Source organism: Leptonotus elevatus, chromosome 2 (genome assembly GCF_054856555.1).
Source record: "Leptonotus elevatus isolate MCC_2025b chromosome 2, RoL_Lele_1.0, whole genome shotgun sequence".
NCBI lineage: Eukaryota > Metazoa > Chordata > Actinopteri > Syngnathiformes > Syngnathidae > Leptonotus > Leptonotus elevatus.
This window is the reverse complement of record NC_141240.1, coordinates 37,614,183-37,631,944: the sequence shown is the minus strand read 5'-3', so window position 1 is coordinate 37,631,944 and position 17,762 is coordinate 37,614,183. Positions and strand designations below refer to the sequence as shown.

Sequence of the window (17,762 nt, the reverse complement as noted above, 5' to 3'; positions counted from 1 at the left end):
ATGTAAGCCGGTATTTCGGGGTGTCATAACGGTGTTAGCTGTTCTGTGTTCAGTTCTATAAGGATCATAGTCACTATAGTTTTTATCCAGTATGACATCTCTGTAGTTTCATACATGGTTCCTGATATTGGTGACAACTTGTCTGACTGCTGCATAATCCATTGGTGTGTTGTGGATTGTTTATGCATCTTATACTTTGTCTCTCTCTGTCCCTCCCTCTCTGTCTCCCCTCCCCTTTTCCACCCGCCAGACTGTGACAGCTCATCCATTTATGTTAGACCAGCCCGCTCCTCTTGGTAATTGCCTCTCAAATGAATTACTTGGCTGAGAGTGAGACTGCAGCACAGGAGGAAATTGTAATTGAACGCCCCTGCTCGCCCCTCCACATGCCAAGTGATTACATCTGCAGTGCAGAGAGTCACGTACATGTGTAGTTAGAAAGGCGACGGTTCCCCTCCCCCACTCGACTGATCATATTGATGGAGCGTGATTTCGTGGATTGAAGGTACAGCGCGCTACACAGACTTGCATACTGGGCCACCCTCCATTCTCCCTTTGCTATTTATAACACTGAGCGGCATCATGTTTGTCTGCACTCTATTTATGTGGTTGGGGGCTTCGGCAGCTTATTGCTGATTGCTTAGTGCTGAAGGACAGTACAGTTGCCAAAAACAAAAGTTAGGGTTCTGTATTGAGAGAGCCTTGGTAACCCTGTATACACACAAGGATAAACAGACCAGTTACGTTATTAATAACCTGCTTGTTGCTGACCGCTGACTTAGTAGAGGTTGGGGCATCTTTTGTTTCAGGGATCGCACACTTCGTCACTCATTTGAAAGCTATGAAGACAAGTACGCTATAACAAATAGGACTGGTCCTAACATTTACAGGATCCGAAAAATGGGAGTAAATGGTAATGAGTAGTGATGAAAGACTTTCTACAGAGTGTCTGCTGTAATATTTGTCCATTCATCCAGAAGAGAGGGCCTAGCTCACAGTATCTCTTCTGTTCGAGTTCATCCAAAGTTGTTTGGTGGAGTTGGTGAGGACTGCGCAATTTTCAGACACTGAACTCATCCAACTGTGGCTTCAAGTACCTAGTGAACAGGATAACAGTCAAGCTGGAACAAATTAATTTACTTTGCAAAAACACAAAAGTTGGAAGCATACGGTTGTCCAAAGTGTCTTGGTCAGTAGATGTGTCTAAATGCTCTCTGAACAGTGCGGCTAGTCCTACCTTTGTCATTCAATATGCTGTCTTGTTATCTCTTGCCCTTTTAGCATCCAGATTCTGGATGGGGGCCGAGAGGGGGTAGAGAGTTCACAGAGCCTGCCAGACATGCACACGATACGATCCGGATCACAATAGCTTCTATTTTTGTTGATGCACTTGGGTTATCACCGCACTCGCACCCACTCTCTCTCCCCCTCTTCCTCTGCATCCAACACTCTCACTTGCTCCTACAAAACCATGGCAGACAGAACCAGCCGGGTCAGTGTTAAGCGAAAGGAGAAGAAGGCGGAAAACAAAACCAACGATGATAAGGAGAAAGAACAGGCCAAAGGTGTCAAAAAGCAGGATCAAGTTGCCAAAAAGCCGGAGACTACCTCTGAACCGTGCGCCGTGGATGAGGACAAGAGGAACGGGGAAGCTGCTGGAGCAGCAGGCGTGCAAGTGAAGGCAAACGATGGAAACGGCGAGTTTGAACCTATTGAACTGCCGCCTTTTGAGATCGTCACAGGGTGGGTAAGATGCTTGCTTATCTGGTGTATTTGTACTTCTTTTGCATGCAGATTCAGCGAATAGGGATATATTTGGAAACTGGCTAGATAAATAAGGAACAGATGAGATCTATTTGTATACCTCGTTTGCCTCATCATAGACTAACAGAGACAGGTTTGCAAAAAATGATCTTGTTGACATTCACTGAAATCCTGAGAGACGGGAAGTATTACGATAGTTCAATTACTTAGGGGGAGCATTTTTATTTTATTTTACTCCCTACATTTGAAAACATAACTGTAATTTCTACTACTTTTTTCCCCTCTCAAAATAGGCTTGTTATTTTTCCCCCAACCTTTGCTGAAGATGACATGATGTAAAAATAAAAGACTAGTGATGTAAAGTCAAATGCGGTTGATAGACTGAGATCTTAGCATTCTACCAGGTGGGGAAAAACAGGGACAGCAGCAATATGGATGAATGTAAACCAGGGTTTTAACAACAACGGCAACAGATTTAGAGAAGCATGCTGTATATTCGAAATCTTTGGCCTTTTTGAAGAGAATTGTTTAATGTTGTCAGATAGAAAAGTGTCTTGTGCCAACCTAAAAATCACTAGTTTCTGATATTGAAAAATTCTCAGGAGAAAAAAACAAAGTAAAATTATCAGGCTAATCCCAAAAAACACAAGGTGTATTTTTTTCCACTTGTTAGCCATTTTGTGTTTCTCAGTTCGCAAACCTGTAGGAACACATTGTTTTGATAGCATAAAAGTTGAGGAAACGCAGCTAGCTAGTGAACATGCGTCTTGTGCCAGCTTCTGGCATTAAGAAATTCTCAAGCCAATCCCAAAAAAACACATGAAACGAAAAGTGTATTTTTCACTTCTTTTTAGCTAATTTTACTTTTTATGTTTCTCAGTTCACAACATTAGCAAACTTGTGGGAACACATTATTTGTATAGCATAAAAGTAGAGCCAACGCTGAATACTGACATCCTAAAAACCTACAAGCTTCATGTATTCAAAATTTTTTACAAATACTTGCAAATTTAGTGTAATTTTCCCCTCCAGTTATCATTAGCCAATTTACTTTTTTTTTTTGTTTCTCTGTTTACGTTAGCAATAGGAACACATTTTTTTTGATAGCATAAACCTCAAGCTCGAGCCAGAGCTAACTAGCTAGAAGACTCAGTATGGGCAGTATGAAAATAAAGAGCAAAACTAAGTTGTGTGCACAGAAGTTTGTTTTCATTCTGGCAAGTTAACAAAATGTGTTGAATACAATTGGTGTTTAAAATATGTTTGCATTTGTACATTTCAGTCCGTAGCCTACTGTACTTTTACTTAAGGACGCCTACAGCTGTTGCAGTACTTCGCTACCAAAGTGGAATGCGTGACAGCTCTTACCACCTCCTTTTTTAATCTTATGTACCAAACCCTCAATTTTATCAGCACACCTTTAGCCGTTGTTTGAAAAGCTTGCAATATGATAAAAAAAATATTTATAATTTATTATTATTTTTATTTTTCTTACTTCCTACCAGAGAGCAGATGAGCCCGTTCTACTTCAAGTTTCAGTTCAGGAATGTGGAGTATTCATCCGGCAGGAATAAGACCCTGCTGTGCTACAGAGTGGACACGCCAGGAGGCAGTACCGAGCCTTTGAAAGGTTATCTGGAGGATGAACATGCCACAGCTCATGCTGAAGAGGCTTTCTTTCAGCAAGTAATGTGCTCCCTCCTCAGCTGTTCCAAACGGTTATGTCCCTTTTCCATAACGGCAGCTTCGGTGGCGATTGTGGGCCAGTTCTCAAAGTTACACCAGTTCTTTGAGTTTCAATGGTTACGCGCTGTTGGATTATTTACATTGTTTTTCTGTTTCAATATATATTTTTCAAAGTGTTTTTGATTTTAGTTAGATATGTTACAACTGTTCCCCATATGTTAGTTTATCTGTGGTCGTTGTCCTCTTCCCTGTCATAGTGAGGTGTCTGATTTAATCTAAATGAGAGGTGTCTGAACAAAAGGTCGGTCCATAAACAACCCTGGTGCCAGGACGTGGTGGGGGCCGGGTGTTTGCCTACATCCTTTGAGTTGATCAAGACACATCCTGAAGAAAGATAAAACTGGGGGATGTGTAGACTTGAAGACTCTTTGTCAATAAAGGGGGTGGAAACTGAGATATGTATAAAGGAGTGAGTGTATTTAGAAAATGTTACACTTCTGGGACCAGGGCTATTTGAGCCGGGTTCTAGAGATGCCTTTAAGACTCTGAAATAAAGCTAGCAAAACTTCTCCACGAGACTTCAACTTAGAATTTTATTTGAATACGCAGAAATGAAAGAAAAGATTTCCAACAGCACACTGGTAAAACTGGTGTCCGTGTTGCTGTAAAAGCTTCCTGGACTACATTTTTGAACCCATTTGTTGAAGAACAGGGTGCAGTTGTCGTTACAATCAACATGTTTGTAATTGTTTGCATCAGCCTGCAAGCTATACTTGCAAAATTCCTCACCTGTAACATTGAATATGTGTAAACGCAGACTTCTGTTACACGAATCTCAGAAAGCTAAATTGGTTTACACAGTGAGTTTCTAACTGGACCACAAATGAACTGGTTTGAATGGAAAAGAGGTACATGAAATGCAAACAGTTTTCTCGCCTCTCTTACCTTTCAAGGTTCTTCCTGACAGTAACTCCTCCCAGGAATATGACGTCACATGGTACGTGACGTCCAGTCCCTGTGTGGCCTGTGCAGCCAAGCTGGCCAACATCCTCCGGCAACGCAAGAAGCTCCGTCTGTGTGTTTTCTGCTCTCGTCTCTTTGAGTGCGAGGAGCCAGAGATAGTGGAGGGGCTCAAGGTCCTGGTGAGTGCTGGTTGCAAGCTGAGGATGATGAAGCCCGCTGACTTCCAGCATGTTTGGGAAACGTACGTCGAGAAAGAGGACCAGAGCTTTACTCCCTGGGAAGACTGTAAGGAGAACTACGACTTCTATGTGGAGAAGCTGGCTGATATCCTCAAGTAGATGTAAGACAAGCCGATCAGTTTACATTGTTTGAAGTCTTTCAATTTCTAAGATTTTTTTTTCTTCCTGTCACAGATTCATGTGTGGACAGGATTTCTCCTCCAAAGGAATATTTTTGAACATTTTTGGGGGTGATTTCATTGGGAGACAGAAAATGTTACTTTACTATTATTATCTTTTTTTTTTTTTTACTCTAGTTTTATTCATCACATATTATCCAACATACCACAACAGACAGACATGGAACTCATTTTGCTGTCACATTTACATTAAATTACAGCTCCTGTCTTAACTGTCGTAACTGCCTAATCTGGTGTTTGTCGGAATAATTGTGCATATATTAAGCAGCGGTCGGCTTATACAGTACGGAATGGAAGCTGACAAAGTAATAGTTCAACAATATTTTAACAGTACCTAAGTGAGTTCAAAACAAAAATACAGTCCTACACTTCCAAGCAACCAATAATATTTGCAATCTGTCTCAGTGGAGATTTGACTTTTCATTTGCACCACCAGTTAAATATTTATTTTTTCTATAGTGGCCACTATCATACAGTACAGTATATTCTTATTTTCACAAACTTTTTCTTTGGCTGATGCGTGCAGGTTTCAAATACTTTAACACAGACATCTTTGGTGGCTCAGTGTTGAAAGGAAGCCATAGCACTTTCCTCCGCTGGAGGTCTTTCACTGCTTTCTGTTGTCACAACTGTAGACATAAAGAGACAGAAAGAGTAAGTGGACAGCTTCATTTTTATTATTATACACTGCAACTACCTTACCGTGGTCATCCTGAGAGGTTACACACGGTAGTGGTGTTGCTTCACTACAAATAATGTCCGCTCCTTCTGCTGGACAAAATTGAAGAATCATAAGTGACGATTGGAATAAACTTAGTGGCCCAACATCCTTTTTTTTTTTTTATCTGCCCTGTACCTTTTGCTGGAACGTTTAGTTCCGCATCTGTGATGTAATCAACCATTGGACAAGGAGCGTCTGCAGGCAAGAGAGAGGAACTTAAACACGAGTGCCAATGCCTAGATTGAGGCAAGCCGTGCATGTGGTTTCTAAAATAGCCTCTGAATAAGTCATCCGATGTGAGGAAATAGACAGCGGCCCGTGTCGCCATACCGTCGCGGTCCTTGAGCTGAGCCATTGTGAGAAAGAGCTCGCCCTCCTCTGGCCCTTCATCTTGGGCCTCTGCACAATTAGAAAAGACACACGCTCACCGTGCTGCCATACAGGCTCAGGTTTGGCACATTTGATAGTCCTCAAAATCAGGGGCTCTCAAATTGGGGTCCATACGGGGCACAAAATAATTGGCAAAAATATTTTTATCGTAAAAAAATTAGGATTAAGATGAGATCCTTGGAAGAACATCTCCACAGTAGCTATCCTTGGTCCCAAAAAGTTTGAGAACCCCTGCTCAAAATGTCCACACACCTTTTTTTCTGGTGACTCTGAGAACAACGCAGCCGAAGAAAACTGCAACAATCCCGAAGAAGATACAGCCAGAGATGGAAAGAAGCACGCGCCTCTTTAACACTAGAGGTAATAAAAGCCAAAAATGAAGGTGAGGAAGTGCTTGTGTAAAACCATCAAACATGGAATTCAAAACTTACATAAGTTTCTTGTTGCGAGAGGATCACTGCCTTTGGAGTAAGAAGGTCGCCCACTGCGAATGCCCTGACAAATGTATTGGCTCTGGGCAGGGTCATTCTGGGGTGTTACGGTGTATTTGTCAGACGACGAGTTCACGATCTGCTGCCCTTCCTTAAACCTGTTTGATGCGTGGGATGTTACACACACGCGAGTCACAACATTTAGTCCCCTTGCACAATCCAATGACATCCAGTACAAGCGTTGTGCTAAAGACACACAGTCCCACCTAAGGAAACCTTGAAAATAACTAAAACTCTGTAGGAAAGCCATCTGGCCCCGCCAGTCGGCTTGTAGAGTATTGGATGTCATGTGATTGCGTTGATGTGTATTAACATCCTCTTTGTAAACAGCACAAATGAAATTGGCTTAATTTGTTATTACCAAGTGTAGTTCCACATTTCCTTGTTACTTTTCACCTCACACTTAAGCACAAGACTGTCAGTGGAAAAGACCTCGGACCATCCGGTTGAGACGATTATATTTGCTGATGGTCGTTCTGCACAAACAAAAATACTGTATATAAACCAATTACCAATCAAACACAGTCTCTACCGGACGTGTAGGTGACTATTACAAGGGAAATCAAGGTACATACCTTCAACTTGGAGCTTTAAAGCCTGACTTTGTTCTGTGTTGAAGATACCAGTCATTCTCCCTCTGCTTGCTTGACATTTATAAAATCCAGCGTTTGTTTTGACCACAGAACGTATGGTGTAATTTTTCCCAGAGGCAGTGAGCCGAGTGCCATCTTTGTACCACACATACTCCCAGCCAGAAGATTGGTTAATGTGACAGCTATACGAGACTGAGTCTCTGGTGTGCATGATCACGTGCTCAGGGTCCTGCTCCAGTCTGACGATGGGTTTGTTGTCTAAGGAAAAAAGAATGATTGCATGTGTTGTTTGCAATTTTCCAAATACAGTGGTACTTTGACAGACTGAGTGCATTCATGACCACATCTTAACCAGAGGCGTCAAATCCAGGTCCAGAAAGTAAAAACCCTGTCACAGTTTGGCTTTAGCAACAGGCGCTTCTACTTAACTAGCAGGAAAATGAGATCACTGGAAGCCGGTTGAGTAGAACTGTGGCAGGGTTGCTACTTTCTGGACCTGGATTTGACACCTTTTGTCTTTATTCAAATCACTTATATCACCATTCAACCTTCGCCACTGAAATGAATTGAAATGTTATTTATCAGTTCCAGTTCACCTCAAAATTGTAACATTCTTTTTTAATAGCTACATAAGAAAAATACAACAATACAGTATTGTACAATTTTGTAAAAGCATACTGTAATTACATTAGAAAACTGAATGTAAAGATTTTAACTTTTTTTTTCACTTAACTTCCGAATTAAGTTTCAAAATGATTTTGACACCTTTTTGTGGCGTTACATCAAAACCCTCTCCATCGCAGGTTCAGGGTTGTGGTCCCGCTATTTCGCTGATTTTTTTCAACCATCAACCCACTATTACTATTATAACTACTAGATGGCAGCACACTATAAGGTTTGACACTGTAAATTAGAAAGAAGATGAGGGAAAACAGGAAGTACTTCAAGTCCAGCTTAATTTTTGATGAACATTCACAATAACATAAGATTTGTTTTAGACTTAATTGATTATAGTGATCTAATCGATGGAAACAGTTAGAATTTTTTTTTTTTTAAATGAAGATTTTTTATAAAGCATTTGATTCTGTTGAACATCTTTTTATTTTACAAACCCTTTCTCATTTTGCTTTTGGACAAATAAATTATTAGTGCCATTGGTATGCTGTATAACGATATAAATAGCTCGGTTTCTTTAGGTCATGGTACATGTAATAGATTCAATATCAAAAGAGGTATTCGCCAGGGATGTGGTAGTTCTTGATTATAATGGTTGCAGAGATGTTATCAATTTGAATTAAAAGCAGACAACTAACAATAAGTCAACTAGCTGATGACACCAGCCTGTTTTTGAAAGATGAAGCCCAAATTCCCATAGCTCTGCGTACGATTGATCATTTTTCAAGAGGCTCTGGTCTACAACTAAATTTAAATAAATGTGAATTATTTGCCCTGAAAGAACAGCCTCTGCAATTATGATATAACATAAAAGTTAAGACAGAAGTTAAATACTTGGGGATTACTATAACAAAAGACAAAAAGATTTCTGAAAAGATGAATATTTGTGATAATATCAACAACTGCAAATTTGTTTTGAATCGATGGTTGCAAAGAGATATCTCAATTTTTGGGAGAATATTGTTGACCAGGATGGATAGTCTTTCAAGATTAATATACCCAGCGTATTCCCTTTCCATACCACACAAATTGATTAAAGTAAGTGATACCATAAACTTCAATTTCATTTTGAAAAATAAACGTGATTATATAGGCAAAAATTATATGATAAGAAATTACGAAGATGGAGGAGGAAACGCAATAGATTTAGATTCTATGAATGGTATATTTAAACTTAAATGGCTGCAATCGTTGCTGAACAATACTTGCTCTATTTGGCATTACATACCCAACTCGATTTTTGATACATTGGGAGGAATTCACTTTGTCTTAAAATTTGATTTTGAGTTGAATGAATTACCGGTGAAGCTTTTTGACCTCCATCAGCAAGTACTCTTGTACTGGAAACTAGTCTTTAAACATAATTTCACACCACACAATAGTCCAATATGGAATAATCGTTATATATAACCAATAATAGAAGATCTTTTTATTTTTTATTTTTTTGCAAAGACTGGTTTTCCAAAGGTATATGGGCGGCTGCCCATCTATTAAACGACGAAGGAAGTATTTTACAATATGATGTTTTTTATCTATCTTTTCCCATCCCATTCAAGATGAAGAAAATCCAATTTAAACATGTGAACAAAATTTACCCAACTAAGGAATATCTAAAACATAAATTAAAAATGGAAACGGGGATGTGTGTGTTTTGTGGAATTGAAAACGAAGACTTGGAACATCTTTTTTTCTTCTTCTAATATAATTCAGAGGTTTTGAAAGGATTTTCAAGGTTGGTTGCAACACAAGGGTATTCAATTTGCTGTGCTATCAATGAAAGAGATACAATTTAGAATGAACATTAACAATAGGGAAATTGACTTTGGTGTCAATGTTCTTCTTGTAATGGATAAGCAGTTTATTCACGCATGTCGTTTTTTTTAATTTATTTTTTAACAAATCCTAATATGGCTCACTGGAAGAATGAGATCTGTCTCTTTGCAAAATCTTTAAGGTTTATGGATCAGAAAAATGAATTACATTGATTTAATTTAAAATATTGGTGGGATCCTTTTCTTTTTTACATTTTGTAACAATGCCCTTTGTTCTGTGTATGCTCTGGGGGGGGGGGGGGGGGGTAATTTTGTGATTTACATCTTTGGGCATGATTATTGATTTATATTATGAGATGATAAATTTGGTAGTTTAGAAAAAAAAAGATTTGTTTACTGTGCTTAGGGGCGTACTTAAATAGGGTATATCTATATATATCTATATATATCACGGTTTTCACTTTCCAGGTCAATTACCCATTTGTGTTCTATGATTTTGTGCTATAGGTCAATAGACATCGGTGGACATCAGCTTCTTCTCAGCACTCACTTTCTTCCATGTTTGGTAAAAGGCTATTTGGTCAAATAGCAGTGCAAAAAAATTTGTGCACAAAAAAATCACTCATTGTTGCATGCATAAAAATTAAAAAATGCTGAGCAACAGCTCATGACTCAAAAGGTTAATCAAAGTACTACTGCATGCATTATACAGTAGAAAAAAGAGGACTCACCATAAACCTTGAGGGTCATTCCAGATGTGAAGTTGCTGCTAACAGACCTGCCCTTGAGCTTCCCCGAGCAGCTGTACTGTCCTCGGTGAGAGGTTGAAGCGGAACCGATGGACAGGGTAGCTCCATCCAGCCCAAAAGACATTGCGTCATCCCCGGGGATCAACTGATTGTCTCTGTGCCACGTATACGTCCAGCCAGAAATGTGGGCCATCGCGCAGCTGAATGTCACACTCTCGGTGGGGAACACATCAGCCCACTGACTGCTTAGCGTCAAAGACGGAAGAGGAATTTCTGAAAAGACACAGACTGTCCAATCAGCCATTTTGATTCGAAGAATGCCCAATTCTTCAATGAGGGCAGTCTGTCTGTCTGTATTTCTATCTATCTATCTATCTATCTATCTATCTATCTATCTATCTATCTATCTATCTATCTATCTATCTAGCTATCCTTTTATTAAATTCCTTTGTTCATGGCCTGTTGGACCTGAAAATGTAAAATGGAGAAAAAAGATGGCCAAGTTACCGAAACAGGTCACCGCCACCCTCCCCCAGTTTAATATTCACCGCTAAATGTACAGTATTCATTTCCGGCACCTCCTTGCACAGTACCACATCCTGTTTCAAAAGATAAAAAAATTGCTAGGAAAGGAAGCAAGGTGCACACTAAATGCTGTTCAACTCAGACTTCCTCAGTTTTAAAAAGCGGCACAATAGTTTCAACACAACAAACAAACATTTTTCAGCTGAATGAACCGAACCCACCGAGAACATGTTGAGTCATCCTGTCGCTGATGTCCGTGGATGTTCTTTGGCCTCTGGTGGCTTTGCACCAATAGGTCCCTTCATCATTGGGGCTGAGTTGGGTTCCGAAAGTTTCGTTTATGGCCATAAGCTGTTTTCCGTCTTTGAACCAGTGGTACACCCAGTCAGACCCCAGATTAACTTTGCAGGTGAATGTGGTGTTTTCTCCAACATACATTGAGTTCAAAACAGGAGCCTTGCTCAGAGACGGTTTTGGGATAATTTCTACAACAAACACAATAAATAGATCAATAATTCAGTTATTAGTCGGCCTCGCAACAGCAGTGATTCCCAAATACTATATATCCAGTTTCACTTAATTGGTCTGAAAATTATGATTTTTTAAAACATTTTTAGTACAAATAACATTTTTGTCCATCTATTTATGCCAAAGATGTATAGTGACAATCAGAACAATTGCCGGTAAATGCCAGCGACAACACGATTCTATTCTTGTACATTGGTTGCAAAATACTGATCTATGTAAAATAACGTTTTGACCAAATACAAAAAATGGACAAAGTTATTGAAGGTCAGGACAATTTTAAAGATCTGCAACCTTTGTAATGATAAGCATGGTCATTTCTTAAAAGCTCTAGCTAAAAGGCTATTTGGTAAAATAGCTGCGCAAGAAAAATTGTGCACAAAAAAATCACTCATTGTTAAAAATTTTGCATGCATAAAAAAAAAAATGCTGAGCAACAGCTCATGACTCAAAAGGTTAATCAAAGTACTACTGCATGCATTATACAGTACAAAAAAGAGGACTCACCATAAACCTCGAGGGTCATTCCAGATGTGAAGTTGCTGCTAACAGACCTGCCCTTGAGCTTCCCCGAGCAGCTGTACTGTCCTCGGTGAGAGGTTGAAGCGGAACCGATGGACAGGGTAGCTCCATCCAGCCCAAAAGACATTGCGTCATCCCCGGGGATCAACTGATTGTCTCTGTGCCACGTATACGTCCAGCCAGAAATGTGGGCCATCGCGCAGCTGAATGTCACACTCTCGGTGGGGAACACATCAGCCCACTGACTGCTTAGCGTCAAAGACGGAAGAGGAATTTCTGAAAAGACACACAGACTGTCCAATCAGCCATTTTGATTCGAAGAATGCCCAATTCTTCAATGAGGGCAGTCTGTCTGTCTGTATTTCTATCTATCTATCTATCTATCTATCTATCTATCTATCTATCTATCTATCTATCTATCTATCTATCTATCTATCTATCTATCTATCTATCTATCTATCTATCTATCTATCTATCTATCTATCTATCTATCTATCTATCCTTTTATTAAATTCCTTTGTTCATGGCCTGTTGGACCTGAAAATGTAAAATGGAGAAAAAAGATGGCCAAGTTACCGAAACAGGTCACCGCCACCCTCCCCCAGTTTAATATTCACCGCTAAAAGTACAGTATTCATTTCCGGCACCTCCCTACCCAGTACCACATCCTGTTTCAAAAGATAAAAAAATTGCTAGGAAAGGAAGCAAGGTGCACACTAAATGCTGTTCCACTCAGACTTCCTCAGTTTTAAAAAGCGGCACAATAGTTTCAACACAACAAACAAACATTTTTCAGCTGAATGAACCGAACCCACCGAGAACATGTTGAGTCATCCTGTCGCTGATGTCCGTGGATGTTCTTTGGCCTCTGGTGGCTTTGCACCAATAGGTCCCTTCATCATTGGGGCTGAGTTGGGTTCCGAAAGTTTCGTTTATGGCCATAAGCTGTTTTCCGTCTTTGAACCAGTGGTACACCCAGTCAGACCCCAGATTAACTTTGCAGGTGAATGTGGTGTTTTCTCCAACATACATTGAGTTCAAAACAGGAGCCTTGCTCAGAGACGGTTTTGGGATATTTTCTACGACAAACACAATAAATAGATCAATAATTCAGTTATTAGTCGGCCTCGCAACAGCAGTGATTCCCAAATACTATATATCCAGTTTCACTTAATTGGTCTGAAAATTATGATTTTTCTATTTTTTTTTAGTACAAATAACATTTTTGTCCATCTATTTATGCCAACGATGTATAGTGACAATCAGAACAATTACCGGTAAATGCTGTTCAACTACAGCATGGTTCCATTCTTGTACATTGGTACAAATACTGATCTATGTAAAATAACATTTTGACCAAATACAAAAAATGGACAAAGTTATTGAAGGTCAGGACAATTTTAAAGATCTGCAACCTTTGTAATGATCAGCATGGCCATTTCTTAAAAGCTCTAGCTAGCCTTAATTGTTTGCTAAGACTTCTCTGTGTTACTTACTGTGCTTTAATCATAGAGATGGAGAAAAAAACCTAACAAACAAAATTTCAAATCTACATCGCATCGCCACAAAATATTTTCATGAGAGTTGACTCTTCTTATCAACCAGATAGCTTACATAAAGTCAAGGATTAACAAGTAGCAGTTGTCCCCCAGGCTTGTATTTAAACCCTAAAAATCGCAAATTGCAACGGACAAGCACACTCTACACGCTTACAATTAATCTTCCAGGAAATGTTCACAGCAGAAGTGTAAAAACGTCATTTACCATAAACTGTAACACTTGTGGTGCTGCTGAAAGCAGAGCTGACTCTTCTCGACTCCAGGTGCGCTTTGCAGGCATATCTTCCCTGGTGGGCTCGAGAAGCAGAAGTAATGTTGAGAAGAGACCCCCCTAAGCTCAGGACCAGCGTCGGGTCTTCTTGGAGCGCTGTTCCGTCTCTATGCCAGCTGAAGGTCCAGTTAGGGCCGCCCGCGTCACAAATCAGCTCCACGCTTTCCATTTGGAACACATCCAACCAGGAAGTCTGTAGCTTCATGCTTGGTATGGGTGGTTCTAAAGTTCGACAAGAGGCAGCAGTCAGAACCAAAAGCAGAATGGCATGCATTGAATGAGCTGTGGAGTAGTTTGTCGTGCTTACCAGACACCTGCAACGTTGATGTTTCACTCTGCTCTGTGTAAAAAGGACTTTGTCCTCTCTTGGCTTTGCAGTGGTATCGTCCTCTGTCGGAAAGCGCTAAAGAAACTATTGTATAACTATTATTCCGAGATTCTTGGATTTCCTTGTCATCGTGATACCAAAGATAGTCCCATCCAGATGATGTTTTGATTACACACTGGAAGGTGACAGATTCTCCAGGGAACATTTTCTGCAACTCCGGGTTGAGCGCCAACATTGGCTTTGGCTTGTTTGCTAACAAGTAAGAAGACATCACAAGTGAACATGAGCATCCCTTTCAACAAAGAGAGGGATAGAGTGATATGAAACTCACCGTAAACTTTCAGTTCTACTTGGTTACTGTTGATGGAGTCGCCCTTTACTTTGTGATGAGCTTTACAAGAGTACGTTCCAGAGTGCGCCTGAGATGCTTCGGCGATTGTTAGTGTTGCTTGGTGGGACGTATTTGACGAGACATTTAGGTCTGCATCAGGCAAGCGCTGACCGTTTCTGTACCAAGTGAAGGTCCACTCAGAGCTGTCATTGATACCACATCCAAACTGTGCTTTCTCAAAGGGGAACACATCTCTCCAAGGGGACTGCAGGTGCAGTGATGGGACCGGAGGCTCTGGAAATGTGGGAACATATATGCAGTAGACATTATAGCATAATAAATTGCAGCGTAAACTCACCTCCATTTCAGGTACTGGCTTTGTGGTCCCACTATTTTGCAGAATAGTTTTTTTTTTGCCCCAACTAATTTCTCCCCCCCCCCCAGTTTTGAGGTGCATTAAAAGTGTGTGTTATGTGCCCTATGTGTCTATTAACAAAGTGTATTGTGCAAAACTAGTGCAGTGAGTTAAGAGGAGCGACCAGCGGGGTGGGGGTAGGAGGCGCGATAGGGCTCGCACCCCGGACACTGGGGCCCGCCCGATTTTTTTGTACAATTTTGTTCTGCCTCCCATTGGATTTTGGGTGTAGTTTTACTAGATGGTGGGACACTGTTTAGTATGGCACAGTGTAAATTTGGCTCAAAGACAAGGGACTGCTCTGGTGCGCTGTGCTGTAGTCGTAAGTAAGGTGGATAATTTACTCACTTAAATCCTCATAATTCACAATCAGATTGGTTTATTATAAATCTATTAACGTGGCTATGTTTTAAGATGAATGTTTTTTTGTTTGTTTGTTTGAAAAATGTGGCATAGTTGTGTACACGCTACGTTTACCTGACAAAGCAAGCCGTTTGAAAATCGTTTTGAGAATTTAGGAGAGTTGAGAAATCTACCCTAATATTATGAGTGCAGCCCTGCCTCTGTCCCAAAATGGCCGCCGTGTGTTGATGTTACTTTGCTTTTTAGCCCTACAGAACATGGCGGCTGTTCATTTTATAATGTACATTCGTTTTAAAATGTATATCTTTGGGCATGATTACCAGTGTATAATGCAAGATGATAAGTTTGTTAGTCTGGATAAAACTGGAATTTGTTTACTGTAAAGACATCAGGATCGGGGCACTGATTCTACAATGTTTTTGTGTTATCCATTGCTCTTGCTCTCTTTTATTATTATACGTGTTTAAAAGTGCTTGTTTTATTAAAAACAATCTACTGTCTGTACCGCAAACAAATGGACTGGAAATCCATTAATAAATAAATAAATAAATACACTGATGGTCAAACGAAAAAGTGGCATAAGAAAGACAAGGAGGCGCCACCTTGTGGTGCGGTGCCACACTACAGATTGTTACAGTACGTGCTGTAAATGCTATGAAAGCACGCTTAAGGGTGTATTTAAATAATGATACTTGTATATTGCGGATTTCACTTATTGTGGTAGTGGTCTGAAAGGTAACCCCCACAATGGAGTTGGGCGGGGTTACAGTTTGTGTCTCAGTTGACGCTTCACTAGTTGGGAAAGTGTTGCTGAACATGGAGGTGACTTCTGGAGATGACATCAATTAACATTTTGGTGCAATTCGCCTATAAACATTTTCAACATCTTCTTGGAGTAGATATGGAACAAACAAAATTGAACCAATTCATCATTTCTTAGCGTAATAATTTCGGGAAGTAGTGTGTCTTGTTGGTTCCTTTCCTCACCATAGATCGTTCGGTCCTCAGTTGGCGATTCACTGCTTGGGACAAAATCCATCCACATGATGGAGGTGACTGGTAGTTGGGAGATGACGACACAGTTCAGATTTTTCAGTTTAAGCACATTGTCACAAGATGATGCCAGATTATCAGAATATGATTTCATTTGAGTTGTGTTAAAAGTGTATGAGTCAGGGCCAACAATCCTAAATATTATAACCTTCACGAGTGTGAAAAGACTGTAAATGACTCAAAAATATATCGTGTGTTGTGTACCTTTTCTTTTTCTTTTTCTTGTTATGTGTTATCGCTCACATTTTAACCATCAGCTCAGATGTTAAACACCGTATGCGTAGATTCAGTTTAAGAGGAACATCAACTAAAATGCAGCTCAACATGAGCACTGCTGTCTCAGACTTAGTCCGACTGAAACGTGCATTTGTAAATGAATAATAATATCACAGACTGCGGAACAATATTTAAATATGGCAAAATAATAGGAATTACAGAAGCACCACAGTGGAAAGACCTGATGTAAAGGAAGTGTCACTCGCACGAGAGCAAACTACTTCATGTTTCTTCTGTGTGACTTCCTCAACATTGTTTTCATTTGGTTCTGTGTTTTACCTCTGACTAGGAAACATAAGAATATAAAGATGAATAATTAAAACAATAAAAGAAGAAATGCAACTCTACTCCTTCAAGCGAAGTCGAGTTGTAGTATATACATTTGAAAAAGTAACGTTTCTCACCATAATCCTCATCAGTCATAGCCGCACAGAGCGCAAACAAATCTGTCAAAACAAACGGAGATGAATGCCGTTGAACGTGCCTCTGAATTGATGGATGCACTCAGACTTACATATGACACCAAAGATCTTGATGAGCTCCATTTTCCATTGAGCGGCACATGCAGTCAAGTGATGCAGTTGCTGTTTCTGTGCGGTGAAGCTCAATAAAGGAAACCCACTGAACGGGTGTGTGAGCAGCAGCTTTCCTCTATTGGCCACTTCTGTTTTTTTTTTTAAGCTGTCGTCCAGGAAATGAGTTAGTCAAGCAGGTCTCAGCGTGAATTACCAGGGCGAGTCGATCGGGTATAAAAATAGAGCCACTTTTACAGATATTGTATGATCGTTATTTTATTGCGAGTAACAAAAGCAGAATACATTTAAATACTTGCTGCAGTTTTGTAGCTCATTTCTGTCGACTCAGAAAAGAAAATTTCTTTACTTGCTCATTATATATATATATATATATATATATATATATATATATATTATAATTAGAGCTGTCAAACAATTACATTTTTTAATCAGATTAATCACATCTTAGAATAATGATTAATCACGATTAATCGCTTACCAAAAAAAGCTTTTTTTAATCAACACCCCCCCCCCCCTCCCGCCAAATTTGGAGAGCACCAGGTTATGTGTTAATTCTTTTGACATTTAATGTTACGAGGACGTCTTCAACATTTTTTGATCCACTGCGCATGCTCATCCTCCTCTTTTTCTAATCAATTGATTACGTGCATGATTTAAAATGGGGGGGGGGGGGGGGGTTAGCCCAATATTTTGACAAATATTCTGAATGTGATACACAAACATTTATTAAACTAAAGCTTTACTTTAATGCATGTAATTATGTTTATTGCTCAAACACAACCTGTGCTACCTTAAACGTAGCCATCCACTGTCACGCTAAAGGATAATCTATGGTC

General features: G+C 39.8%; 2 protein-coding genes across 3 annotated transcripts; one reads left to right on the top strand and one right to left on the bottom strand.

The window, feature by feature from the left end:
• Positions 1 to 1,416: 1,416 nt before the first annotated feature.
• apobec2b (apolipoprotein B mRNA editing enzyme, catalytic polypeptide-like 2b) lies at positions 1,417 to 5,048 on the top strand. Its single transcript, XM_086069441.1, has 4 exons — positions 1,417 to 1,743; positions 3,270 to 3,450; positions 4,404 to 4,753; positions 4,827 to 5,048. The coding sequence occupies exons 1-3, from the start codon at positions 1,472 to 1,474 to the stop codon at positions 4,749 to 4,751; spliced, it is 801 nt and encodes a 266-aa protein (XP_085925567.1). The 5' UTR covers positions 1,417 to 1,471; the 3' UTR covers positions 4,752 to 4,753; positions 4,827 to 5,048.
• On the bottom strand, positions 4,125 to 17,040 carry LOC147179876 (cell adhesion molecule CEACAM5). Of its 2 annotated transcripts, none has more exons than XM_086069439.1 (18): positions 16,905 to 17,040; positions 16,795 to 16,836; positions 16,049 to 16,117; positions 14,284 to 14,577; positions 13,932 to 14,204; positions 13,559 to 13,846; positions 12,610 to 12,873; positions 11,780 to 12,070; positions 10,969 to 11,232; positions 10,205 to 10,495; positions 7,009 to 7,284; positions 6,795 to 6,909; positions 6,374 to 6,531; positions 6,195 to 6,296; positions 5,883 to 5,951; positions 5,688 to 5,747; positions 5,534 to 5,602; positions 4,125 to 5,460 (listed from the first exon to the last, which is right to left on the bottom strand). In XM_086069439.1, exons 1-18 carry the CDS (start codon positions 16,933 to 16,935, stop codon positions 5,393 to 5,395), a joined length of 3,024 nt encoding a protein of 1,007 aa, XP_085925565.1. In that variant the 5' UTR covers positions 16,936 to 17,040; the 3' UTR covers positions 4,125 to 5,392. The 2 variants fall into 2 exon arrangements, with proteins under 2 accessions (XP_085925565.1, XP_085925566.1); XM_086069440.1 differs by having other exon boundaries at positions 5,534 to 5,599.
• Between the last annotated feature and the right edge of the window lie 722 nt (positions 17,041 to 17,762).